Below are 27,241 nucleotides of genomic sequence, written 5' to 3' on the forward strand. Positions count from 1 at the left end.
AAAAGACCCCGGACTTCTGACAAAACAACCCGGGCTTAAGCCCAGTAAGCCACCCCCACGCTCCGCCCCTGGTTCACAGCAAAAGATGCAAACTCAGCAGCCTGCAACAAGTGCTTTAAGCTGATACTGTGATACTGTCAAAGGAGGTAACACCTCAAATCCGATGAAACACCTGGCGACGCATAGTGTTTTTTTTAAAAGCCGAGAAATGCGCCGTATTTGATAGCTTGCTGCGAGACCTCACACCGAGCACATCTACTGCCGGTGGGTTGCCTGTTATCGGACCCGGAGTTAGCAACATCTCCCAAAAACCCGAAGAGGAGAGTCCTGGCCCCTAGCCCTGCCAGTGTAGCAGAAATGATGACGGATGATGATGCAGCAGCAGCCGTTCTTCTCTGCGTGAGTAGCTTAATGTTGTTCGTGTGTAATTTACGTTGAGTAGGCTAACCACGTTATTACATTAATGCAGTGGTTCCCAAACTTTTTTCGCTGGGCCCCCCCTTTGTTTTACAGAAAAATGTTCGTGCCCCCCGCATGCGCACACACGCACGTACTAACACATCCTCCAACTACACACACACATATTTTGCTCAATTGCGGTTTATTTCACACCTCAAACATAAACAATTAAGCAAATACAAGTAATCTGCAGGTAAGAAAATAAACTACTAACTCTTTTACGCTACGTCCGCACCTACACGGATATTTTTGAAAACGCAGCTGTGTCGTCCACACATAAACGGCGTTTCGAATCACCGAAAACTGAGATTTTTCAAAACTCCTTTTTTGCTTTTACGTGTGGACGAGGAATACAGTTTTCGTCACACAGCGTCAAAGGTATGTGCCTTTTTTCACGTCAGCTGTGCGCCACGTTATTGTTTACATGAGAGGAATTGAAGAATGGCAGATAAACAGTATTTTGTCTCTATCTTCAGGTTTTACACTCTTACATATAAACACGCAGTTACTGTCCCTCTATTTAGAAAGGCAGAGGCACCATGGTTTACTTCTTTTACATGTAGTTGTTTTTTTCCTGTGTAATAATATTCAACATTGCTATCAATAAATTTTTCAAAAAAATACCTTTCTGTGCAAAATGGGTTTAAAAACATAAACAACAGTGGGATACTGTTTGTCCGTGATTTAGACAGGGGGAACAAATCGTGGCAGGATCAGCCTGATATTATTTGTATCCCACTGTAAGTCAAAGGAGCTTGCAAAGAAAAGTGTCTGGACTTCTTTAAGTTGCTTGAAGACGTTTCACCTCTCATCCGAGAAGCTTCTTCAGTTCTAAGGAAGGAACACACACATGTAAAGGAAGCACTCAAAACATGCGGCTATCCTAAATGGGCGTTCTTAAAGTCAGCAAAGAGGCACAGAAAAGAAGACCAGACACCAGCGAGGGAGGATGAGAAGGACAGACGCAACAACATTGTCATCCCCTATGTAGCCGGTGTATCAGAGAAACTCAGGAGAGTTTTCTCCAAGCATGACATCCCAGTGTATTTCAGACCCAGCAACACGCTCAGACAGAAACTGGTTCACCCGAAAGACAAAACGCCAAAACACAAACTTAACAATGTGGTGTATGCTGTACAGTGCAGCGAGGAATGCTCAGACCTCTACATTGGAGAGACCAAACAGCCACTTCACAAGCGCATGGCACAACACAGAAGAGCCACCTCCACAGGACAAGACTCAGCAGTCCATCTGCATCTTAAGGACAAAGGACACTCTTTCGAGGATGCCAATGTTCACATTTTGGACAGAGAGGACAGATGGTTTGAAAGAGGAGTGAAAGAAGCCATCTATGTCCACTGTGAGCGACCATCTTTGAACAGAGGCGGGGGTTTACGACACCAACTCTCTGCCATCTATAATCCAGTTTTGAGATCCCTTCCCAGACGCCTTAACGCCCACTCACATCCTGGGCCATCTGACCTCAGGAATTCGCATGAAAAGGTGGGGCCAGGTTTCACAATGAACACACCCGAAACTCTGGCTGATTGGGTCCCACACCCAGTTTCACACCTTGGCTCAGGCGATTAGAGGATCATCAGGGGGTCCTTTTGTCCCTCTGTGGGGGGTCACTTCCACTAGGTTATATCTGGGACTCTCCACTAACATCTCCAAAATGTCAGGAGTAGTTATTTATTACAACAAGTGTTTGTGAACTAAAAATCAAGAATGTGGGATCCTGTTTGTCTGTGATTTGAACAGCCCAGCGCTGCTCCCGACATAGGAAAGACCAATTCTGCAGGGGAGACCTACCTCGGCACTTGTGCAGGTGAATCCAAAGGGAAGATATGCTTCACCATATTTTCTAGTCTTTGGCTTAGAATGAAGTTGGTTTGGAAACATATTCAACGATGCTTCATCTCCTACTTTGGGAAGGTCTGCATTAATGCATGTAAGGTGAACTAGCAAACACCGTTGTAGTTACATGCGGCTGTCTTCTTGTTTGATGGCAGATACTCCCTTCACCCTGGCCAAAAAGGCTAAAATGACCAAAGAAAAAGTGGAAAACAGTTAAACATGAGAGGTTTTTGGACAAAATTTGTGTTTTTTCCATTGTTTAAGCACTGCTTCCAGCCAAGAGTGATACCATGTATGCCCTATAGCTGCAGAAAAGGCTAACATTGTTATCTTTTTACAAAAAAAAACAGCTGAACATGAGAGGTTTTTGGACCAATTTTGTGTTCTCCATTCTTTAAGGACAGGTTTGAGCACCGTTTAAGCACCAGCACCGTTTCAAAAGTACCGGTTTGGTACTGGTATCGAATAAAATCTAAACGATACCCATCCCTACCAAGGAGTGGCTATAACCTTGGATGATATAATCATAAAACCAGCATAATATAACTGATAGCTGGCAGTTATTCAAACCTGTACATAAGATGCAAGCCATCATGAAGAGCTGATATAAAGTTAACCACTTTAACCAAAAAAATGCTACTTGGACGGTTTTTATTATTATCTTTTAGGGTAAAAAACGAAAACTCAGTAAAGTTCTATAATCTCTGGGACACGGGTCAGTACTTAATGGCTTATTACCACTAATTCATTAGAATTTTAAGCAAAAAAAATCAGAAAAGGTGGATTGAAATTGCTATAAGATTAAAATAAATACACAGCTGGGAAAGCTGCAGCCAGTTCGGTGACAAATATTGAGCAGAGCACGGAGCAGCGGTGCAGCAGATGTGGGTCAGCAAGTAAACAAGGGAGGAGGCAAGGCTCTCGTGGACGACGATGCGCGCTCCCGATAATAAACCTCTGACGCCTTCATCCGGGAACTACTACGAACTCGCTCTCCAACATGGCGGCGTCAGGTGAGGTTTATGTGGGTGAGCGATCCGGGTTGGTTCGGGGGAGAATTTAAGAGGATTTTACTTCAATTCAACTTAACACGTGAAGTTTGATGGTTGTTTTTTCTTCGCTTTATCGCTCCGCGTCGTTGTCTCGCGTGTATAAAAGGGGTTCCCGGTTGTTTTGGGCTCGGTAAAGACGATACTGCCAGACATAGGCGAATGAACGGAGCAACGACTAGCATAAATGTGAACGTTGTAACCTCCCGAGAACTTGTAGCATTTACCTCTGGGCACGGTTACTGCGGCTGCTGAAGTCCGCTTTTGACTTTAAGCGTTGTTGTGCGCAGTGGACGTGGTTGACAGGCTGTGAAATGTTCGGAACTGCGTGCAGAGCTGGCACATTGTATGACCGTAGCGGGTTTCGCCGTGGCGCTCAGAGCAAGATAAGCGCCGGGCGCAAGCGCGATGTGTGGAGGAGGGGTCGGGCCGAGGAGTCCGGGCTGCCCGAGGAGTCTCCCCACGTGTGCAAGCGTGGCTGCCTGGTGTCGGTGTTTGATGAAATGGGGCAGCTGAGCCTGTTTTGGCCGCATTCTAAACACTTCCCTAGCTCCTTCTCAACTTTAAGCTATCTTTTTTTCCCCAGCCGGCCAAGTCCTGCGCGATTGATGGCGCACTTGGATCGTGGCGCTGCGACGCGAGCTAGGCCGTAAAACCTAGCCAGCTAAGCAGGGATACTTCCCCCGTCAGCAGTCCTTTGCTGACTAACCCGCATAGCCGCCAAGACAAAAGCGATCAGTGTATACGGCAAGCTAAAGACCCGTATAGTTACCCTAACAGTTTGACCGCGGGGTTGTAGTTTAAGAAGAAGACAGCTCCGCTGAAACTTAATGTTACGCAGCTTTTAGCTCACCAATGTCACATAAGTGAGGATCGCTGAGCAGGCTACCACAGCCAATATTTTTGCTTGCTGGTTTTGCAAAGTACAAGCGGTTATAGCCATTTCGATCAAACCTGACGGCCGTAAACAACAACTTAGTGTAATATTCTGGACCAGAGCTGTCTTTGTTGGTCTCTGCGTTTGTGTAGGTTTTGAAATAATGTGTGCAAAAGAATGTCCTGACAGCTGGGATTTTCACAATAAAGCTCCCAGCCAGCTTTCTCACCCCCTATTTTTTGTTTTTGTTTTTCCAAGTCAAAACCTGCATCATTAACTGTGTGCGAGCCCCCCTCCCCATCTCCCTTGGGGGCTGGTAACTGCTGGCACTGGGACACACTGTCAAGAATATTCTGTGGTCTGTGCATGATTCAGTCAGTCAAACCTCAAAAACGTGTTGCAGTAAGGTTGTTTTGAAATCGTTATGGTTCTCACCTGACTTGGAGCTAAACAGCCTTTTCTGGTCTGTTGCACAGTGACGGTTGGACAGGCTGACCACTCCCCATTCGTGTGTGTGCAGTTTTGGTTTTTTGTAGCAAAAGAAGTATTTGTTATCACACGCACACTGGGGCCCACTCTTATCTTGCTTGGTTGTACATCATCTCACTACTAAACCTTAAAAATAGCGTCACCATTTAAACAGCAGCTCTCATTTAAGGCAAAAACATTAGGTGTTTTTTTTTAACTGTTGAGATGCTGCAGTTTCTGATAGTTTAGTCTGCAGCTATTCCATATGTTACTTTGTAAGTGACTTCCATAGAGAGACGTCCACAATGGGCAAGGTAACCATTACTTACTCTTGTGTTCTTCCCTACAGCTAAGAAGAAGAATAAGAAGGGGAAGACCCTCACTTTGACTGACTTTCTTGCGGAGGACAGTGGAGGCAGCAGCGTCGCCCCCAGCTATCCGACCAAGTCCACAAGCTGGGCGGATGAGACTGATGACCTGGACGGAGATGGTGAGCACACACTGAAATGCACACAGTGATCGGAATATCTTAGCAGCGTTTCACAACAGTAGGTGAACTAAAAAACGGTCTGCATTATGTTTCTTGGTAACGACTGTTTAGCTCTACCTTTTCCCCTTAACTGCAAATTCAAAACCTCTGAATTGAAGGCTGCAGTGTTTGTCTGAGCTATTTGCATTTGAAGAAGCAACCTGCCGGAGTGGTTTGTGGTAACAAAATGGTCAGTGTAAGTCAGGTTAGCTATGCAATCAGTAGGCAGAGATATCCTTTTAATTGCATAGCTGTTGATTCAGTCACATGTTTTAAAGGAGATATTATGTATGACAAGCCAGTCTCAGTGGAAATCCCCTGAAAGCAATTACTGTAGTAAAATCGGTGTGCTCGCTCTCTCTTGTTCAGAAGATCTTTTAGATTCGTTGGGAAAATTGAAGAATGTGGTCAAACTGGCGATTCTAGTAACACATGTAGTCGAACATGTGGCAGGATGTGAAATGTGCTGCAGAGTGTTTAAATGAAAATGAGCTGGGTGAGATATGAATAGATATGATATGCAGATATAAATGTCTTGTAATACGAGGGTGATAACACTAATCCAAGCTGGGGGTAGTTACATGAGGCATGTATTTTATTTATAAGAAAGTATTAATTAACATATTTACCAAGTCAAAGTTTGGTTTTTATGCAGCGTCAGTGGCAATGCCCTGTTTGTTTGTATGTTAATTGTTCCAGCTTCTATGTTGAGACTAGGCTATCTACACCATACCTGAGTGTGTGTGACCCTTAAACTCCAGTTTGTGTGACTAATGTGATTGCTGTACACCATATGAGGGGCGTTTGTTTAGAAAGAGAGGAGCTGAGATGATGAGACAAACTGATGCGTAGTCGAGTCTGGATCATTAAGGGGAATGCAAACGCAGGCCAGTTTGCGCAAGCACTGTAGCAGGCAATGGCACCTAATGTTTGTTTTTTTCTTAAGTGTTTGCATTATGTAAAACGGTGATCTCTATGCAATGAGCTCTCTTGTTTTCTCACAGGTAACCCTAGTATAGGTAGCTTCTTCTTTTTTTTTTTTTAATTTAAGTGAAAGCATTTCATGAATTTAGGAAGCTCAAATATTAGCTTTTATTTGAAGATTCCTCCAATGTCTCTGCAGTCTCGACTTCCTGGCACACGGAGGAGGACACGTACAGGGCACCACCCATCGACCGCTCCATTCTGCCTACAGCGCCTCGCTCAGCTCGCGAGCCCAATATTGACCGGGCCAGGCTCCCCCGCAGCCCGCCATACACCGCCTTCCTGGGAAACCTGCCCTATGATGTCACTGAGGACTCAATCAAAGACTTCTTCCGCGGCTTGGCAGTAGGTTTAGCAAGATATACACACAGCCATCACTCATAATTGTATATAACAGCCAAGGCAAATAACATTTAGGATGCCAGCAGTTCTGTGTGTGTTGGTTTTGCAGTTTCAGTTACATTTCAGGTAGGGCAGGGCGATATGGCAAAAAATATTTATCACGATATAGACTTGAAAATTTGCGATAACGATATAACTGACGATATAATTGACGCAAAACAAAATACAACTCTACAACTTTTTTAGTGGAAAAAAACCCCATCAATTTGTTTTTGTTTAAACAAGCAGCTGTTTATTTTAACGTGCATTACAGCCACACAAAATTCAACAGTGGTTATCCTGTTATATACATGGTTATCCATAATCATGTATATCCACAAAACTTAAGAGGTGCTTTGTAACAAAAGTGCAGTGTGCAAAATCAATAAGTCAAATAATAATATTGCACAAACTCTTGAGTAAAAACAAAACAAACAAAAAACAGATAAATTATGCTACTGCTCCTGGAAGTTTTTCTACATTTCAAGTTTTAAGATTCTTTGTCAGAAACACTAACATGTTCACAGATGCGGGCTTAAGGGAGGACCTTTGACAAGTTACAACATTTCCACCTGTGCTGAACAACCTTTCAGATGCAGAGCTAGTTGCTGGAATGCAGAGGTATTTCCTAGCTAATCTGCTGATGTGGGGAAAGTTTACTGTGTGAACTTTCCACCACGAAAGAGGATCACACTCACTGTCTGCTGGTGGACTATTCACATAACATCTCAGTTCAGATGATAACCTCTCTGCAGTTACCTCCATCTTGCCACTAACTGGTCCCTTCAAAAAACTCCCGAGACTCTTCTTTTGCTTTTTAACAGCTCCCTGATTTGTTTGGTCACCAGTAGATGTATGAAGTGTTTCTGAAAAACCTGTGATACCCTGGTGTGGGACAAGATGCTCTAGTTCACTCATGACTTGAACTTTGATGGCTTTGCTTTCTCTCTCACTGAAATATTCTGTATGAAACCGTGGATCAAGGAAAGAAGCCATGTTAACAAGCCTCTCTGTGACACTGTCTGTGTAGCTTTTGTTCATGTAGTCAAGTATTGCTGTTTTGATGTCTTTGGTCAGCTCAGTGTCACCTTCTTTTACTTTTAACATGTCATTGTTAAACATCTGAAGAACAGGCTTAACACATGAAATGGTTACATACTCTTCAGCAGAGAAAGCATCTGTAAACTCTAGGAGTGGATTCAGTGCAGTGCTGACCGAGTCAAGCACTTCAATGTCTTGCCATGTCAACATGAGGTGCCTTGTGGTTTTATCAGCAGCTAAAACCTGTGTTATAGCTTTTTCTTGTTCCAGCAGCCGTTGGATCATTCTCTGCTTTGAACCCCAACGAGTGCAACATTCAGTTATGAGTTTGTGTTCTGGTAGGCCCAGTTCCTTTTGGGCAGCCTGCAGAGCTCGCTGGCGCTTCCAGCTATGGCCAAAAGCAGCAACAATCTTCTTTCCCACTCCAACTGCTCGTTCGATCCTTGGGTCCTTCACACTTCTTTCTAAAAGACATACATTTAAAAGGAAACACAGTTTCAACAGCACTATTAATGCAGTGTGGAATGTGACATTTAAGTTGTATAACACACAATTATTTACACACACATCTCTCTCTCGCTCTCGCTCTCTCTCTCTCTCTCTCTCTCTCTCTCTCTCTCTCGCTCTCTCTCTCTCTCTAATATATATATATATATATATATATATATATATATATATATCTCTTGCAGTACAACTACCCACATTCAGAGATTAATAACACAAACAGTATTATTACCATCATTTAAACTAATACAATAAGTTCTTAATCTGACGTTATAATTAACTTACCTATAGCAAAAAAACCCCCAAAAAAACGTACCTATTGCAATGTGCAGGCGATGTCCGAAGCATGAAAGTCTGGTCCAGTTGTTGAGTGCGATGGCTTTCACAATGTTGGCCCCATTGTCAGTCGTCACACACACTTGTTTTTCCTCCTGAAGATTCCACGAGCTGAGGAACTCTTTTAAGACTCTGGCTATATTTTCCCCAGTATGGTCCTCGGGGAAAAAACATGTTTCGAGGCACTTGTTTTGTAGCTTCCAGTCTTTGTCCACATAATGTATTGTGAGGCTCATGTAGGGGTCTGATGTTCGGCTTGACCACATGTCCGTGGTGGACGCAAAAAACTCCACCGAAGATAACGCATTTGACACCTCAGTACGGATCTCTTCATATAAAGCAGGCAAGGCGACTTTAGAGAAGTATTTCTTTGTGGGTAGCTTGTAGCGTGGATCGAACGTTTTAAGCATCTTTTTGAAACCTTCTCTTTCCACACTCTGAATAGGCATCATATCCCTGGCTAAACAATGTGTCACTGCATTAGTTAGCTCCCCCCAGCGTTTGTTACTTTTGTCATAAGGCATGGAGCTATTTAAAGCTACGTAGATTGTTTGTTGAGTCATCTTCTTTGGTCTTACCACCTCGCTAGTTGAAGCGGACAACTCTTCACGTGCTTTAATGGCTTTTTTGTACTCAGAGGAGTGCTTCTGCTTCAAATGATAAAATAGGTTTGTAGTGTTTCCTCCCTTCGCCGCGATGGCCCGCTTGCATGTTCTACAAAAAATTTTGCTTTGGTGGGTATCCGATGGACGAAAACCAAACCACTTCCACACCACCGAAGTTGCACCGTTTTTACTGACCAATTCTGGCTCACCCGCTTCATTCAAAGACGCGCCTTCGTCCGTGTCATCCTCCATTGCCGCCATACTTTTTCTGCCATGTGCGTATGAAAACAAAGGCACTGCGCATGCGCATTTTGCCCACATTCTATCGCGATATTTCATTTTCCTATCGTTGCCAAACTTTATACCGGTATTATCGTGAACGGTATAATATGGCCCAGCCCTAATTTCAGGTTCTCAGATCATCACTTTAAAGTTACACGTGTGGCTAATTTCTGAAGTTTCAGTCCACATCTACGTGGGGCTGTCCACACAACAGCAAGATTGAATTTGCATTTTAAAAAAGAACAGGATGCAGAGGTCCACTTTGTTATTCTGTTTGTTTTCACACTTGTTCCTCAACGTGTCACATCAACGACACAAAGTTTTTGTTGTTGTTGTTTTCTGTTGTTATTTTGCATTTTGAAAACTTGGGTAGTGTGTTTCTGTTGTCATGAGTGTAATTAGAGCGTTATGTTATTAATCAATGTGTTTCACTTTAACTGTCTCTGTGTCCAGATCAGTGCAGTGCGTCTGCCTCGAGAGCCCAGTAACCCAGAGAGGCTGAAAGGCTTTGGTTATGCTGAATTTGACGACGTAGAATCCCTCCTCAGGGCTCTCAACCTCAGCGAGGAAGTAAGAGAACCTGAAGTTGGAAAAGACACAATTAAACAGTCTGAGACTTTCACCAAAGTGCAGGAAGGATCAGTAAATAATAGTTGTAACAAACTACTTCTTTGCTCATGCCAACAGAACCTGGGCAACCGCCGGATTCGTGTGGATATTGCAGACCAGTCAAATGATAAAGGTACACTTTTATTCCTGGACATTTTGATCATCTCTGCCTCTGCAGTCACGCGCCGCTCCATTGCCCTCGTTGAAGTGTTCGATAATTTAACACAGCGTCTCCTCTCCTTCTTCACATCTCAGAAAGAGACAGCGGACCTATGGGTGGTCGAGACCGAGGTGGGCGAATGGCTGACATGGGTCCTGACAAGACAGACAGTGACTGGAGAGCTCGACCAAGTGCGGATGCTGATGATGGACCTCCCAGGAGAGATGATGCCTTCGGAGACAGTGAGTCTAATATGCTTCTGCTGGAGCTTTATCACGATAGCATAAGATTCCCTCTAAAGACAAAAATATACCTAAATAAACAAACAGAAAAACAGAATGCTTTGAGACTATTTTTTTCCCCATTTCAGTTTCACAAATTGAAGCATGAAAGTTTAATTTGAGTATATTGACTGAACTAATTAATTACAGCAAGTCCATTAAGTGGCTTCTTTTGCACTATTTTGTGAAACCTAGCCTTAGCTTTATGTCACAGCCCTGGTTTTCAGCTTTCAAACTGAGGAGCAGGTGTTTTTTTGTTTTTTTTATTATTATTATTTCTTTGTCTTTAATTTTGAATTGTTTATATAAAATACCTGTGTGGTAACACCATCCAATCAGCTGTTCAGTGTGTCACGTCCCATTACTTTCGACCTAATGCAGGATCACGTGACCGTTACGAGTCTGATCGTCACAGAGATGGCCAGCGGTGGGACAGTGATCGTAATGAAGGAGGTCGTTACCGGGATCGCTATGACAACAGGGACCGCAGAAACAATGATGGAGGTTTGTTTGTATAAGTTCTGGAAACTGCTTCTTAGGCACAAGATCCAGATTACTTTAACATTCTGATCCCAAATAAATCTTTATTTTTTGTGGTTGTATTTAGTGTTTACAGCGTTCTGTTTTCACGTTTCTTTTTTGGTCTGCTGTCTGTGTAGGTTTCGACTCTCGTAGTGGTGGAGGAGGTCGTCGTAACTTTGGTAGTGGTTTCCGCCGTGATTATGATGACAGTCAGGGTAGCAATGATCGCTACGGGGACCGGGATCGTTATGGAGATCGAGATCGTTACGGGGACCGGGATCGCTATGGGGACAGGGATCGTTTCGGAGACCGGGATCGTTTCGGAGATCGAGATCGTTACGGAGAACGGGATCGTTACGGGGACCGTGAAGACCGGCACGACAGGCGTGAAGAGAGGGGTGAGATTTCATTGTATAAATCCTATCCTTTGTCAATATTCTTAATTTTCAGGAAAAATCTTGTTAAGTTGTGCATTTGTGACGTATGTACTTTCATCTTTTCCAACCCTAGCTCCTCAGCAAAGACCCAAGTTGAACCTGAAGCCTCGTAGTGTACCTAAAGAGGAGGAAAGCGCCGGCAGTGGTGGCACTTCACCTGCTGCCACTTCAAGCTCAAGCAGCAGGGCCTCGTCCATCTTTGGCGGAGCAAAACCCGTTGACACAGCAGCAAAGGAGAGGGAGGTGGAGGAGAGGCTGAAGAAGGAGGAGGAGAGACTGCAGAGACAGCTGGAGGAGGACAAAGGCAGGGGACCGGACAGAAAGATGAGGGACAGGTGAGCGGGGAGGCTGATGAGTAATGTTTGAATGTAGTAGTATTGTACATTTATTACACCATTAAATTTTCTGCCTTTTTTTTTTCTCAAGCACAAGTAAATTAGATCTAATGCAGAAATGGGAGAGTGCCTTTTTTATTTTCAAATGTTAATGATTAAGTGTTTAATGCTGACGCATCCTGTGGAGACTTGTACAGCTTGTACAAGCCCTTTGCAGCCAGAGTCTCTGTTAAATGGACTGATGCTCAAAGTGCTTTTCTGCTGCTTTACCCCAAGCCTCATTCACACACATTCATACAAGTGCTTTCTTTAACTTAACATTCATGCAGATGCACCGGGAGCACTTTGGGGTACAGTACCTTGGAGGAGCCAGGCATAGACCATCGATCCTTGCAATTAGTAGAGCCACAGCCGTTGTCGCTGTTGCATTAGAATCCTTCACTTCTGTTTTTGCAGCCATCCATCCATTTTCCTCCGCTAATCCGGGGCCGGATCGAGAAGCCCAGACCTCCCTTTCCCCAGCAACCTCCTACAGCTTGTCCGGGGGAACACCCAAGCGTTCCCAGGCCAGCTGAGAGTTATAGTCTCTCCAGCGTGTCCTGGGTCTGCCCCGGGGCCCCCCTCCCGGTGTGACATGCCCAGAACACCTCGCCCAGGAGGCATCCTTGTCGGATGCCTGAACCGCCTCAACTGGCTCATTTCGATGTGGAGGAGCAGCAGCTCTACCCTATCTCTAAGGGAGAGGCCAGCCACCCTTCAGAGGAAGCGCGTTTCTTCCGCTTGTGTCTGCGATCTTGTTCTTTCGGTCACTACCCACAGTTCGTGACCATCGGTGAGGGTAGGGACGTAAATTGACCGGTAAATTGCGAGCTTCGCTTTTACACTCAGCTCTCTCTTCACCACAACAGACCGGTACAGCGTCCGCATCACTGCAGCCGCAGCACCAATCCGTCTGTTGATCTCCCGCCCCCTTCTCCGTCACTCGTGAATAAGTTCTTGCAGCTCAGTTTAATTTCTGAGATGTTTATGGCATGTTTATAAGATCTGCCTACAACTTGACGGACATTCAAAGCCTCATCTTGTGATTCTTGAAGAGTTCATGGTAGATTTCTGAGATGTTCTTTGGTTCACTGTTCTGTTATAGCTGCAACTCGCCTTTCACGTTGGTCTTGATTTGACTGCTTGACATTTACATCCAGAATTTTCAGATGTTTGTCTGTGTAATCAGTAAGTTAAGGCCTAACAAGTTGCTCAAGTTTTTACATAGTAGCAGTTCCAAATATTTGCATGTTACACTTTTTAAAATCTCCTCGAAGGTAAAAACAGCAACTGATATTTTTAATATCTGTTTGCAGCAGGGTTTGTGTTCACGATTGTCCACTGCAAAAATCTGCTAATCATGTCATTTGCATAGAGCAGAACTGTGAGGGCTGAACTCTTGCTCTTGCTTTACGATTGGTCGGGTCGTCACATTGCACTCGAAACAGTCCGTCTCAGATGCCCCACAGTCTCTGCAAAAACTCAGAAACTTGTTTGCTTGGCCTTTTCCGTGTTTTACCCTGTTTTGCTTAAACCCTGTTACCCCATTTGCAGTTTACAATCAGCTAAAACATGTCTTAAATTTTGTTTAGTTTTAGTGTTGCAGTGTTTCAACTGTCCTTCCCCTCATGTGGTGTGAGCACTTTGTTTGAGTAGCTACACTGAAACAAAGTGCTTAAAATAGTGGTTTGGGTTTCAGACATCAGTGGTTTGATTTGCATAATGTACCCAAAGGTCTAAAGGAAAGAAAATAAAGATTTTCTTTTTGCTTTTAGGGACCCGAGCTGGCGCAACGAGGAATCTCATACTGAGCGATCCCGCACAGGAAGTGAGTCTTCACAGCAAGGAAGCACTTCTGGAAGAGGTGGGATGTTTCTTCACTCGCTTCCTTTCTTCTTCTCGATCTCTCCTTCGTCTTTGTCCTACTTGGGACTGAAACACTGCCTTCTCCCACTAGGGTCACGGTGTCGAGATAGCGAGCGCTCCGGTGAGAATGAGGTATTCAGCGGGGTAGAAGGTGGCTCCACTTCCCCTGGGTCCTCATCCCGGCCCCCCTCCACCAGCTCTTCTAAAGAGCCATTGAAGGTGATGCCTGCACCTCCTCCCAAGGAGAATGCATGGGCCAAGAGAAGTGCAGTCAGCACAGGCTCTAATGAGGGCGATGGTCGAGCTCCGACCTCCCCGGTCTCCCCAGGCGGTTCAGCTCCTCCCAAGTTCAGGTGAGCACTCACTGAATGAAGCCTGCAATGTTTAAATTCTGCTCTTGAATGAATGAATGAGTAGATTGTAGTAGATTGAGTAATTGATGCTCTGAATTCCCTACAGCCTTAATATACTTTGCCTTGACTGTTCCTCCTTTCCTTTTAGCTCCTCAAGTTCTGCAGATGAAAGAGGATCTGGAAAGGGTAAGTGCTAAACACAGTGGGATTTCCCCCACTCCGAAAACAAGTTACCAGGGTGTCTCCATCGATTACCTAATGAAGAAATCTTAGAAAAGCACAATCTGACTGAAGAAGTGAAGCAGAAACAGTATATTGCATGTCTTAATTGAATACAGTGACTAATCCATCTCATTCCATGCTGGAAAAGTAAACTTTGTCACACACTTGCGTTTGGTTAGGTCTTCCAGTCAACGAGGTGATATTAGGAGTTGTGTTTTGAGTTTCCTGTCCCCTTTGACTTGTCTGGCTCTTCTCGACATCATCAGTGTATGGTGCACTTAATCAGCTTCAGCTGTATTTGCCCATCTGTGCTCTGAGAAACAAAAAAAGCACAAAAAAACAGCTGAAGCATTTGCACGTGCTTATAGAGTACATCTTGTAAGTATTGGCGCCTGAAAGGTGATGACAGAGTGATTTTTCAAATTCTTGAGTGGTCCAGGAAAAAGAGCTGGGAACTTCTTTTTGTTTTGTTTGTTTGTTTCTGTAGACTGTGAAAAGCACAAGATTCTCAGAAAAAGGAAGTGGAATAGTTCAGGACTTCATTTGTTGTCGTGCAAATGCTTTGTTCATGCATTTAGCAGATTTCCTTAGAAAGTGTTTCATCGATTCACTTGCTCACTTACCATATGTGGTGTGCAGCTTTTATCTGTGCTTTCCACACTTACTAGAAATTGTGCTGAACGCATTTGTCAAAGAGTCTTGCTAGGAGCGGGTCCTGCTCAGAACGTGCATGCCGAAACACTACAAGAACAATAATATCTTCATGGCTGTGGTGCCACAAGGTGGCTCTCACTATTTTCTACAGTTTTGGAACCTTTTGGCACATTTTGCAAGCCGGCATCAGATTTCTCAGAGGCCCGTTCTTGTAGTGGGGGCAGTTGTGCACCTCTCATTTGGCCCTATATCAGTGACTAACACATTTTGAATCCAACCAAAGTAGCTGTTTATGCTGCAGTGCGTTGAGAGTGTAGTCTACTGTACACCGTCCACCAAGCCCCCCTTGACTCAACTGTCTGGCTTCTTCTTTAAGATGAGAACAAGGCTGATGGTGTGCGTCGGGACCGGGGGCCCCCACGAGCACGAGGGGGGCCTGCAGGGCCTGGAGCTGGGCGGGGGCGAGGAGAGGGGCCCAACAGAGACCGAAGGAAGGAGGCAGACAGGTTAGCAACTGCAAAGTTCTTAATGAGACAGGGAGGATATTTTTCAGGCATCTGTGCTCGGGTTACACAACTGATGGTGCTTTGTGGTTTGTTTTTTCATTTTTATTTTTTTTGTGGGTCACTGGGAAGACAGGGTTTCCTGGTGTGCACATGAATGCTTTATCTGTGCTACACCAAATCATCATGATCCCCATATTGTAGCACAAGAAATAATTCATGTCAGAACTACATGAATCAGAACTGAAATTTCTGAAATGGCTGTTAATCTTCAGAAGACGAAAACGAGCAGATTCCTCTTTATTTATTTTCACCTGTGGCCATTAAAGGTTTCGCAACTAGTTTTTTAGTACAGATACTTCCTAACGTCAGCATTCACTCTGACCTTTAGAAAGGACAACAGAAGAGACCGAGACTCCAGACCACCCCCAGAGCCAAAGAAATACGAAGAGACCCCAACCCCCGTAAGTCCTGTAGCTCAGCCACATCAAAATTTGTGCAAAGTTGCACTGTGCTGTCAAAGTACTGATTATTTTTCTTATTTTGTTGCAGAAGTTCAGCTCAGCCAGTAAGTACGCCGCTTTGCTAATGGATGGTGACCAAGGAGAAGACGCAGATGACGCCGATTAGAGGGAAAACAACGAGATGCAGAGAAAGCGATGAATGCAAGAAGAAAAAAATAATAATCTCACATAGCGTATGGGAAAAAAAAAATCTCCTCACATGGATGTGGCTCCTGGGAAGGGAGAGGGAATCATCACCCCTCTCTGTTTTCCTCCTACAAACCTGTCCTTTAATTTCAAACCATTCACCCATCCCTCCTCCCCCTGCTCCACCTTCAGGACTCTTCAGGTTCTAAAGAATAGTCACATACTGGACTTGTTTTAAATGGAACACATGAAAACGTGATGGAAAAGATTGAATTAATTGTAATAAATAAATGGAAAAAGTGGGGAAAAATGATTTTTGTATATTTGTGGATCACAGGCGCATCTAATGACTGAAGATGGAGCTTATAAACGTGTTTTGGTTTTTTTTTTTCTCTCTCTCCTTTATTGACTTTTTAGAAATGCAAAACATCATTGCAAGCCCTTCTGTATACGTTATTAAATAATTTGATGTTATAGAGTATTTAAAAAAAATATATACAAGTGTACTGCTGAAATTTGAAAATCCTGTTTTCCAGTACTCATTATCAAGAGCACTGAGACAAAACCTGCTAATTTAAAAATTTTCCAATCATGTGATTCACCATTCAACAAATAAGCTGGTCGATGGTGTTAACAAAAGGATTCCCAAACATATTTTTGCAGGATTTATATTTTCACAGTTGCAGGGAAGGAAGGAAGAAAGAAAAAAGCCACCACACAATTTTACCGTGAGAATCAATTAAGTGCCATTATTACAATCCCCATCATTGTACAGATGTCCCTCTGTTTCTATACCTTAGAATTAGACCAGTTAAATGCTCATGGTACTCCAGTATCCAGTCACGTTAACAGATCTGTGTAAATCATTCATTGCCCCTGAAGGAGTACAAATCTATGGAGAAAGGGTGGATTTGCTTGGGGGGGTTGTTCATGAGGTTATATGAACCTGTCTTCCAATTTGTAATAAATTGGGGTCATCATGTGAAATCAAATAGTATGATTATTAAAGTTCTAATGTGGGAAAATGCAACTCCTCCCTGCTGCCTTTTGTTATGCTGAATGGGCAGCACATACTCTCGTAACACCTGCGGGATTTACCATCACCCGTGAAAACACAGTCGTCTATATGCTGAGTTGCTTCAACCAACTTTCTGCTCTCCCAGTGTGGTCTGTGAGGCATAAGATTTCCTCAGTTTTTCTTCAGACTCGGGGCCCCCTGCTGAGGCCCCGGCTCCTGGTGGCAGCTGGTTAGGATCCTGCTGAGCTTTACACCCACCCACCCTCCTCCACACACAGGAGGTGCGCATTTTAATGCAAGAAGGCATTTCTCAGACTCTTCAAAGCAAACCATTCTTTGCAGCGGATATCGGAAAGAATACTGATTGACACCAAGGGTGTGTGTTTAGGCACGTGCAAATTATGTCTTTTAAATATTTATGAGGCAAAAATAGTGGCCATGATGTAGCAATGCCAAAGCTGGGAAGCAGACATGGAAAGCAACGCAAGTGTTTGTGTGTGTGCATGAACACACTCCACATTACTTCAATCATTATAAAGCCTAGATAAGAAAGAATTACAGAGAAAAAATCCCGAGTTCGAATCGGGATGTCCTCCCTGTGACTGTGGGTTCTCTCCAGGTACTCCGGCTTTCTCCCACAGTCCCAAGAGATGCTTATCAGATTAAACAGTGATTCTAAATTGGCCATAGATGTGAACATTTGTGTAAAAGCCATGTGACCGATCAACAGCCTATTCAGGGTGTACATCCCACCCCCCACCAATAACAGCTGGGATAGGCTTACAGCATTGGACAGTATGATTTCAGTGTTTTACATTTGAAAACTATAAGGAGAAGCGTCATTATCCTCTTTAAAGGTCATCCATGGATTCAGGTTTCACATACAAAATGCGACTTTTAAAATATTAAACATTGATTTCAATCAATAATCATTCACATTTATAAAGCGCTTAATAGTGCACCAGCTGCAACATGAGATTAATGCTTAAGCGTGCATCCTTCAGAGCAAGGGTCTCAAACTATATAGATGTGAAGAAATATGATGCAATTTGGCCCTTGAAGTTAGTTCTTTTGTTTGTTGTTGAAGGCAATTTTAAAATAAATTGTTTAAAAAGCAAAAAAATGATTTAATATGAGGGCAATATGAGCAGAGAGCACAAACATGTTGAGGGATTGTCTGTGTTAGTTCAGTGAGATAGTTACTTGTAAAGAAAACATTTTTCACTAGCAGTCAAAAACTAATGTGTGCACTTAGTCTGCATTTTTATTTAGATACGAACAAAATGATAGCAGAAGTGCCGCCACATGTCTGGCCAGAAAGAGAGGACTAATGTGTCTATTTGGTAGCTCAATGAAAGGCTTCAGTTAGTTAAGAGTGAGGAAAAAAACTGCCTTCACGTTTGTAGTTGTGTCCTGTTGTACAATATTTGTAATTTTAAAGAAACAAACAAAACTCTACATTTTCAGAAATATTTGCGGGTGTTTTCTTGTTTGTTTGTTTTGTACTACTTGAACACTAAAGTGGCCCTCCACTGAAATGAGAGTGCAGTTAATTTAAGTTTGAGACCCCTGATTTAGATCAAACACTTTTTGTAATAGTGTTATTTTAATTGTCTCTCAGCCATAAAAGGCTGATGGGGTATTGTCGCCACCCCACCGGGACATCCAAATTTGTGAATGTGACAACTTCAGAACAAGGCGACGTAGGATTTTGAAACTTATACAATATGTGCGTCTACTAAAGATCTCTGTCGAGTTTGAATATCAGTGTCCTCGACCTCAAGGTCAAAGGTCACGTTTTCTGAAAATCTTGTGAACACATCAAGAAAGATACCATAGGTGCATCAACTGGGAGAGTGAGGGGTAGCATATTATTTATATGAACTGCAGTGCTGTTCCTTTTACTTGGGTAAAGATCTGAGTGCCCTTTCATTGTGGTACTCTGTTTCAGTGAAAACAGTTTTAACATGAGGATTGGGGAAAACAGTGTTTTTTACAATAACCTGTCCTGTTGAGCAGTTTTAGCGAGTCTGAGTGCTTTGTTGTGCTGAGATGGGGAAGACAGAATATCAACCAAAAGTTAAAATGTTTTAAATTTATTTACATGTCACTGAGTGAAATATATGTGAGTGAAATTTAAATGACCATCAGACACCCTTGATCTGGAGCTCTGTGCAAGATCTTAGCTCATGGAGCTAATGGTGGATCAGTCCAAAACTTGGAACTTGATCTGAAGGCAGATGGAACCACAGTCACCACTGGTAAAACTCTACATCGTAATCAGTGTTGGGACTAACGCGTTAACTACGTTATTATTGTGGTAACGAGCACGGTAACTAGTTATTATGCCGAAACCGGGAACGCGTTACTCGTTACTGGGATTTAGATAGGCTCGTTATTCGTTACTTCGTGTGGTGGCTATCGCGGAGCTTCCACAGATTCAGTAACATTAGCAAGTGGTGGATGCCAGCAGGTGGATGAAGGAAAAGGGAGGCAAGGGGAGAGACCAGAAGCGGCCGCTGGTCCGAGAGTGTCAGGTGAACTGAACTTCAGGTAAGAAGTTATAACCTGCAGTCCATCTGGGTCAGATATGAACCAAGTTTAGGTGGAGTTTATTTTCGTTATGCTGACTTTTTCGTACTGCGTGCTAGCTAGCATGACGGAGTTTCTATAGGGTTGATCTGATATCCTCGTGTTGGTGTTGTTCCCAGATCATCATACTAAATGTTGTTGCAGGATCAACATTGCATGTGACCAATCAGAATGTTGTGACGTCATACTTTTGCGACTTCGGGAAAAACCGGCTTAAAACAAAAAACTGTACTTAAGCTGCGTGAAACCGCCTCTGTCCGCCGATCAACGGACCCTGACCCTGACCCTAACCGTAACCCTTTAATAAACAGTAAGCAGAATTGATATTGTCCTTGCAACATTGGAATTTCATAAATGCACGAATGGCTTGGCGCGCAAAGGAATAACGTCACAACAATGTGATTGGTCACTTGCAATGTTGAACCTGGAACAACATTTTCATGATGGTCTGGGAACAACACCAACACGAGGATATCAGATCATCCGTTTCTATACAGCTGGGTGGGTGCTATGTTACTGATGTTGAACTTTATTTTGTTCATAAGGTTAATTATTAGAGTTGCCAACCGTCCCGTAAAAAACGGAATCGTCTGGTATTCAGAGAAAATATCATGCGTTTCGTATTGAGGTGAAAAGGAACACAGTTTATGTTTCAGCTACAATGAAAAAGACACAAAGCTGGAGTTATTCTGTGTTTACGCTGCACAGCTGCCTCTTCTTCTCTCATCCTCTCACCCTCCCTCTCCTGTTTCTACTTCAATCATGAAACCGATCAATGATCAGCTGATCGGCTTTTCTCTCTTGTTTATTTATCGCCCACTTTGCGCCAGAAAGAGGAAACCAGCGGATGTCGCGCTAAACAACAGCAGCACGTTTAAGCTTGATCAGCTGTTGTTAGAATTTATTTAATATTAGTTTCTAGTATCAGCTGATGTTGGCTGGAGCCACAGCTGTAAACCTGCTGGTCATGATATCGGTTTGGTTATGTGATGAGAGGGAAACATGAAGATGAAACCAGGAGACGTCCTTACTGAATCATCAGAGCTGTGATGAAGAAACAGGTTTACCTTTTAGGTGACATGAATGAGTTGAAGGGAAGTTATGAACTGTTTCTGAGAGACAAATAACACCAGGATCCTTTTCTAAGTAGCTGACAGCTGGTAACTGTGCAGGGGCGGGTCTAGCAAAGTGTTGCCAGGGGTCCATGTAGGGCATTAAAAGGGAAAGGGGGGCACAAAGAAATACTTTCTTATTCTCTAAAATGTCTCACTTTTAAAAAAATAATTATCTGAGTCTTACAACAAACAATTGATAGATTGATGCATATATACCATCAGAACAGTGTACATCACTGTCACAACAGTGTTTATTTTCATTCAAAGGTTTTATGATTTTTCCTATAATGGTGGGCCGGTCTCTAGTCAAAATGCCCGGGACGATTTTTTTGTCCCAGTCCAGCCCTGTATGCAGCTCATCTTCAGTCTGGTGTTACCTACATCTTCCTATTCAGAAGGCAGAATTTCCGAGTTCTGAGTACAATCGAAAGCACCACGACTGCAGTTTTTGTGTTGGATGTAAAAAGCAGGCTAGGATAGAATCAGGCGTGGGATTTCTCTCGTGGAAATGTGCACATTATTTTTTCCTGTCTATTGGTAGGTGGCACAGTGCACTTGTGGCAAGTAAGCAAGCTAGAAGACCGGCAAAGTTATGGAAGAAACACATTAACAAGAGAATTCTGAGTAAAACCAAAGTTACTTTCCCTAGTAACTAGTTACTCTGAAAGTAACGATTAACTTGAAGTAACTGAGTTACTTTTGATAGAAGTAACTAGTAATGTAACTAAGTTACTAATTTAAAGTAACTTACCCAACACTGATTGTAATAGACTGAAATCGTGGTACGGTCCCCCTTCTCAAGAAGGCAGTTGTACAGGTTCATCTTAAGTTTGCTAATGAGCATCTAAATCATTCAGGAAAGATTTGGGAGAAAGCAAAATGTGTAAAATCCTCCTTCCTTCAGTCAGAACACTGAAGATGGCATCAAAGGAGTGGCTAAAGAGGAAGCACATTAAGGTCATGGAGTGGCCTAGCCAGTCTCCAGACTTCAGTTCGATAGAAAATCTGTGGCAGAAACTGAAGCTTCGAGCTGCCAAGTTTCTGTAAAGAGGACTGGACCAAAATCCCTCCTGAGATGTGTGCAAACCTGGTGACCAACTACAAGAAAGATCACACCAACAAGGATTTCTCCACCAAGTACTAAATGATCAAATACTTATTTCACTCGTTGACATGCATCTATTTATAACTTTTGTGTAATGTGTTTTTTTCTGGGTTATTGGTTGATATTCAGTATCTCCCTTTTAACATGAAACTACCATAGAAGTCAAAGCATGTTCATTTCTTTGAAAGCGAGCAAACTTACAAATAGGTCAAGTAGGTGATCAAATACTTGTATCCCCCACTGTATCCACACATAACCAGCCCCCACACCTGTCGCCATGACAGTTAAGAGGATGGCACACACAGGAGGGTCCTCCATACCCTTTTCCACTTCACACCACAAAATGACAGAGGTTCATGTCCACACGTTAAGTTTTCAAAGAAAGCTGCCTTGATTTTATCTGAATTTATAGCATACAGCTTTTAATCTCTCACTATCACTGATTTCTTCTCACTGCTGCTGTAGATGCTGATGATTTGATGCCCAATTTAGCTCCCGGCCACAGATTTGTCTCACATTTAAACCAAAGACTGCTTTGTACAGCCTAACCAAGCCCTAAAAATGTGGCTTTAAAAAGAGTTTATTGTTGAAGCTTTTCCCCTCCCAACTGCAAAAACCCCCAGATTGAAGCAGTATTTTGTCTGGGGAGCCCAGTTTGAGGATTACAGTTGTGTGTGTGTGTGTAACAGAAAGAGAGAGCTGTAGTCTGAAGGAATGAACACAGATCTAAAATTTAAGCACAGAATGTGTCATTGTTTTAATTTCAGTGGAGAGAGAGAGCTGCATCCAAGTGAGGAAATAAAGCGAGGTCGGTGATGATGTCATTTGTCCTGTCAAACAAGGAGGTGAAGCTGATTACGTTTTAGGCTACATAAACGCCCATGGGACACGCCGAGATAGAAGACTTTTTCTCGAAACAATGCGGAGAGGGAGAAGAGTGATCAGTGCTATCAAGCCAGCAGTTAAGTTCTCATGAGCAAAGCCACAGAGACCAGAAGGATGACATGTGTGAAAGAGGTTCAAACTAATCACTCTCCCATGAGGAAGAGGAGCGTGAGAGGAGCTGCAGTAAAGCCAAAGCATAAGGGAAGGGTTTGACATCAACAAGCCAAAACAGCTGCCCCCTTCTCCCGCACAGCAAGGGAGGGAGAGAGAGAGAGACAGGGAAGACTGGAGGGTCTGTAAGTGTAGAGCACAAGACATTTGAGGGTCTGTAAGCTGGAGAGAAGGAGTTATTAGCAAGTGGAAACGGTGGAGGGGGGCGGGAGGGAAGAGAGAGGCGGTGAGTGTATGCTTGTATGTTTTCAGAGTGAAGATAGTCAGAGAGCAAGGGGCGCAGGGGGAGTGTAAGGGGATGTGGGTTGAAGGGTAGGTTCTTGGTGACAGAGGGAGAAAGAGCGGTTGTAAGAAGAGAAGTCAGGGGGTGGAAAGTTATCTGGGGTGGGTTTCGAGGCAGGGTAAGCCGTCAGAGGCGAAGAACAGAGGTGTGAGGAGTCGCTGAGAAGGACGGAGGAACATGCTGGAGAACAAGAAGAGAGAAAACATGAAGTGCTGAAAGGGGTGGAAGAGAAGAGGAAATCACTCGCGAGGAGCTGAGGAAATTTAAAGATTAGAGGTGCAAGAGGCGTGTTTGCTGCAAGAATGGGGTGCATTCACAGTACGAGCACTGTGGGGATACAAAAGCACGCACATGACACAGAAACTGGAGGAATCCCTGTGAAGGCAGACCCTGAGGTACCTCCTGAAATCCTTCAGCTTGCTGAGGTAAGTGAGTAACCATCAACACGCTGGTTGTGCACAGTTCCATCCTCAAACGTGTGCAGTTTGAAGATAAACACAAAGTAAAATCACAGGTCATTAGAGATCAGCTGTTAAAGTCAGTTTGAAACACTCTAGCTCTCACTTTACATCCACAGCACCCGCTCGATCTGCTTTGCCATTTGACTCAGCAGCAGAGGCTGAACTTATACACTCATCACATGCTTGATAACAACCAAAGGAATCCAAAGAATTGCCACTGTGTTTCCAAATTAGACGAGGCCTGGACTCCAGAGCTGCTCTGTCTCTCTTATGAAATATTCCAGCAGCACATCATAAACAGAAGTGTGCATACCGAAGGGATCAAAGTGTTTGGCATGTTCCTTTTAGACCTCTCTCAGAAGCTTGTGAGCTAAGAAAGCTAATAAACTGTAAACTAAAACCACAGTCATCAACAGTGAACCAAGAAAAAAGGGGGGTATGCAGAGCAGCGGAAGGGAGGATTCATGCGATCGCTGTTAAATGATGTTCCTCGGGTATCAAAGGTTCAGGAGGAAGTGGTATAAGTTACTGTCTGGTTTTGACCCACCGCCTGCCTGTCTGCAGCCTCTATTTAGGAACATCTATGGATTTAGGTGCAAGCTACACTTCCACATGCATGAAGCCTCCTGGTATGCGCACTGGAATATGTGTGTTCTCACATGTTAGAGTAAATCATATTGTGGCATGCTCTGTGTCAGTGTTAGAAGAGAGCAAAAGAACAAAAAAGGTAAATAGGAAATGAAAAAAGTTGTGCATCTTTAATAAAACACACAGTGAAATGAAGCTGAAAGCTCAGACATCTGTGTGACGAGTGTGTAGTTTCTCTCTGATATTGGAGATATTGCTGGAACAAAAACATTAGATCATTTGCGGCTTCATATCCCTTGCTTGTGTTTTCCTGTGTGTGTGTGTGTGTGTGTGTGTGTGTGTGTGTGTGTGTGTGTGTGTGTGTGTGTGTGTGTGTGTGTGTGTGTGTGTGTGTGTGTGTCAGAGCATGCCAAATTATGATGACATAGTCCCAGCTGAATGGGCGGACTCGTATGAAGTGGAGAAGAATGAAGTGTGTGAATCTGTACATGCAACCAACAGTGCAGGAGTTTGGGGTTTTTTTGGTTTTGGTGGGGGGGGGGGGGAAGAGTTTTTTCCTCTCTTTCACACAAATGAAAATCTGAACTAATTCTTGTTCCTATTTTGAGCATTTTCATAGCTTTTAGAGGCGACAGCCCCCTACTCCTGCAGGTTATAAATACCCAGCCAGAACTTGAGCACACTCCTGGCTCGCCACCTGCTCCCGTCCCTTCCTGGGCAGATTGTATGTCTGTGTGTGAGTGCGTGTGAGAGTTTTGTGACTCCTGGTCTCCAGCATGTCATCACTTGTGAGGTGCCGCTGAAAAAAGAAATGAGGCATTTAGTGCCAAGGAGGTGTGCGTGCGTGTGTCACTGTACTCTGTATTTATTTACAGTGTGCGTGCGTGCGTGCGTGCATGCATGCAGGCGTGTGTGCGTATGTGGTTGCAGCTGTATATTTTTGCCAATGTGAGGCAGTGGTACAGTGTATATTTCAGATAACTAAAGCTTTGTATTGAGGCACATGACAGAAAACTCTCACGACACAAAGCGGCATTACAGCTTCATTTTAAAAAGCCAGGGTAAAAAAAACAAAGCCCTAATAAATGCAGTTCAGTCCCTTTCTTCATCCACACGTTAGATGTGGAAGTCCTTCGGGCTCTTTGGTCAGTGGAGATGCCTGGAGAATGACACAGACTTTGGCTGCGAAAAACAAATGGGGTGGGGTTCTAATGCTGCAATGCAATACTGCAACACTGCTGATAGCCACAGGAGCCTCTGGAGACTGAATGTCCGTGCAAACAGAGATCCTTCTTACTGGTATCACTGCATATAAAGGGGGTTGGGCATAATCTAACAAACACCTGTGCAGCACAGCGTAGCATATATTCAGTCCTAGTGTTGAAAAAACTCAGTAAAATTCATTAGAAAGCTCAAATTATTCAAACTTTTAAAGCATTCAAAGCATTTAGCAAATCGTGCCAAAAAGTTTGTGTTTACTGTCTGAGTCAAATTAAAATGACAAAGCATTTGTCAGCATCACCTCAGCTTTGAACTGTACTGCTTTTATGACAAATGCCTCGACAGTTGTTTGTGCAGTTCCAGTTTAAACTAAACTTTGGCTTTCTTGTTGTGCTCCAGTTATTTGACAGCGTTGTCCTTCTTGTCGCCCTGATCTTTTGAGCGTGGTGTTAAAAATGCTTTCCCGATGTGTAATTTTCTGTCCCTCTGTATGGAACAAAATCCTTTTGTATAGTTATATTCAGAAACACTCTGAACCAGACCCATAGTGATGGGCTGCTTGAACAAAATCCAAACAATGTGCAGCAAGAGTTAAGCAGAAGCGAGCTTTGCCATCATGGGAAAAATTTAAAGATCGAATGACTTTTAGACGAGCAAACAACAACGACGGTGTTGTTGTAACAACTGAACTTCAAAGTTGAAAAGACATGTTCAGTTCACATGAAAATGTTGTTTTTAGTACAAGTTTAAATCCGTACATTTCAGTTTCATGATGATAGCATCTCTCCAAAGCTGTTTAACTTGGCTCACCTTACTTAATGTTGTTAAGTAAGCTGGAATAGGTGGAAAGGACTGTTCTTTATCCTGAGTTAATTGACAGATAACTACCACTAAATGTGCTCTCTGCTCACATACCAAAAGTACTTTATAAAGGTTATTATTTAACTAGACTGTTCCCTAAGATTCTGATTAAAATGTCAGATGAATAATGAATGGCTTAAAACGTGTGTGTCAGCTGATTGAGGGATCATTCAGATATTTTAGGAATCGGTGTCTCAGGAAAGCCGTGAGGACCCCACACACCCATGCCCTCACCTCTGTGAACTACTGCCATCTGTCGCACCCACACAACCAGGCTGAACAATAGCTTCCCCCCAGAGCTGTGGCTGCTCGGAACCAGGCCAAGAACGAATAAAGACTGGAAATATCCTTCCAATGTAACACACTGTATTGCTGATCCATCAACTATTTAATTTCACACTAGATGTTGTGGCACATGCCACTTTACTCATCCTGCTGAACTGGTGCACAGTATTATTGTGCTACCGTGTAGTTATTGGATACTTTTATAGCTTTAACTTAATCTTCTAAACTTTTGTAAGAGCTTCAAACCAAATTTCACTGCACTGCATAATATAAGTACAGCAGTAACAAGAATGTGTTCGCTGGAACAAAAGCAGTACATCCAAACTAATTACATCACCATGATGAAAAAAAATATACAGCTGTCTATGCTTTTCAAATAAGTTTAACAGTGAAAACGTCCTCAGTTGGAAAATGTGCTGCACTGCCACAGTGTGTCCACTGGGTAGCAGCCTTGACCCATTCTGATATTTCAGGTTCAACTTTCTGACTTACTGGCAACAACAGATGGAAAGTGCCACGGTTATAGCGTGAACTGATATGCTGCTTTAATGCCATATCTCTATAATAAAAATGTAAAAAGCTACATTTGAGTGATTTTTCTTCAGTGGCAAAGATTTGCAACATTAAAAATCTTTGTCATTTATTTGACCCGC

General features: G+C 43.2%; 2 protein-coding genes and 1 long non-coding RNA gene across 8 annotated transcripts in view; 2 read left to right on the top strand and 1 right to left on the bottom strand.

The window, feature by feature from the left end:
* Positions 1-653: 653 nt before the first annotated feature.
* LOC146669514 (uncharacterized) lies at positions 654-3,775 on the bottom strand. Its single transcript, XR_014911717.1, has 3 exons — positions 3,593-3,775; positions 2,272-2,498; positions 654-1,290 (listed from the first exon to the last, which is right to left on the bottom strand). It is a non-coding gene; the product is annotated as an uncharacterized LOC146669514 (long non-coding RNA).
* eif4ba (eukaryotic translation initiation factor 4Ba) lies at positions 3,205-17,033 on the top strand. Of its 4 annotated transcripts, none has more exons than XM_085406146.1 (15): positions 3,205-3,329; positions 5,060-5,200; positions 6,363-6,568; positions 9,826-9,942; positions 10,060-10,114; positions 10,237-10,383; positions 10,804-10,926; positions 11,082-11,342; positions 11,455-11,716; positions 13,531-13,619; positions 13,713-13,974; positions 14,123-14,160; positions 15,227-15,356; positions 15,745-15,817; positions 15,906-17,033. In XM_085406146.1, exons 1-15 carry the CDS (start codon positions 3,317-3,319, stop codon positions 15,981-15,983), a joined length of 1,995 nt encoding a protein of 664 aa, XP_085262272.1. In that variant the 5' UTR covers positions 3,205-3,316; the 3' UTR covers positions 15,984-17,033. The 4 variants fall into 4 exon arrangements, with proteins under 4 accessions (XP_085262272.1, XP_085262271.1, XP_085262275.1 ...); XM_085406145.1 differs by having other exon boundaries at positions 3,304-3,344; XM_085406147.1 differs by lacking the exon at positions 3,205-3,329 and adding an exon at positions 4,961-4,985.
* Positions 17,034-19,876: 2,843 nt separating this feature from the next.
* Positions 19,877-27,241, top strand: part of LOC146669516 (tensin-2-like) — a 33,860-nt gene continuing 26,495 nt past the window's right edge. For 2 of the 3 annotated variants that reach the window (XM_085406151.1, XM_085406153.1), the window contains exons 1-2: positions 19,877-20,114; positions 22,601-23,597. In XM_085406151.1, coding sequence (XP_085262277.1) covers positions 23,475-23,597 — 123 coding nt within the window. In that variant the 5' untranslated portion in view covers positions 19,877-20,114; positions 22,601-23,474. The remainder of the gene's footprint in view (positions 20,115-22,600; positions 23,598-27,241) is intronic. The other variant, XM_085406154.1, reaches the window with a different exon arrangement.

Source organism: Rhamphochromis longiceps, linkage group LG5, assembly GCF_057381845.1.
Source record: "Rhamphochromis longiceps isolate RC_006_pf linkage group LG5, R_longiceps_female_GT1.1, whole genome shotgun sequence".
Classification (NCBI taxonomy): domain Eukaryota; kingdom Metazoa; phylum Chordata; class Actinopteri; order Cichliformes; family Cichlidae; genus Rhamphochromis; species Rhamphochromis longiceps.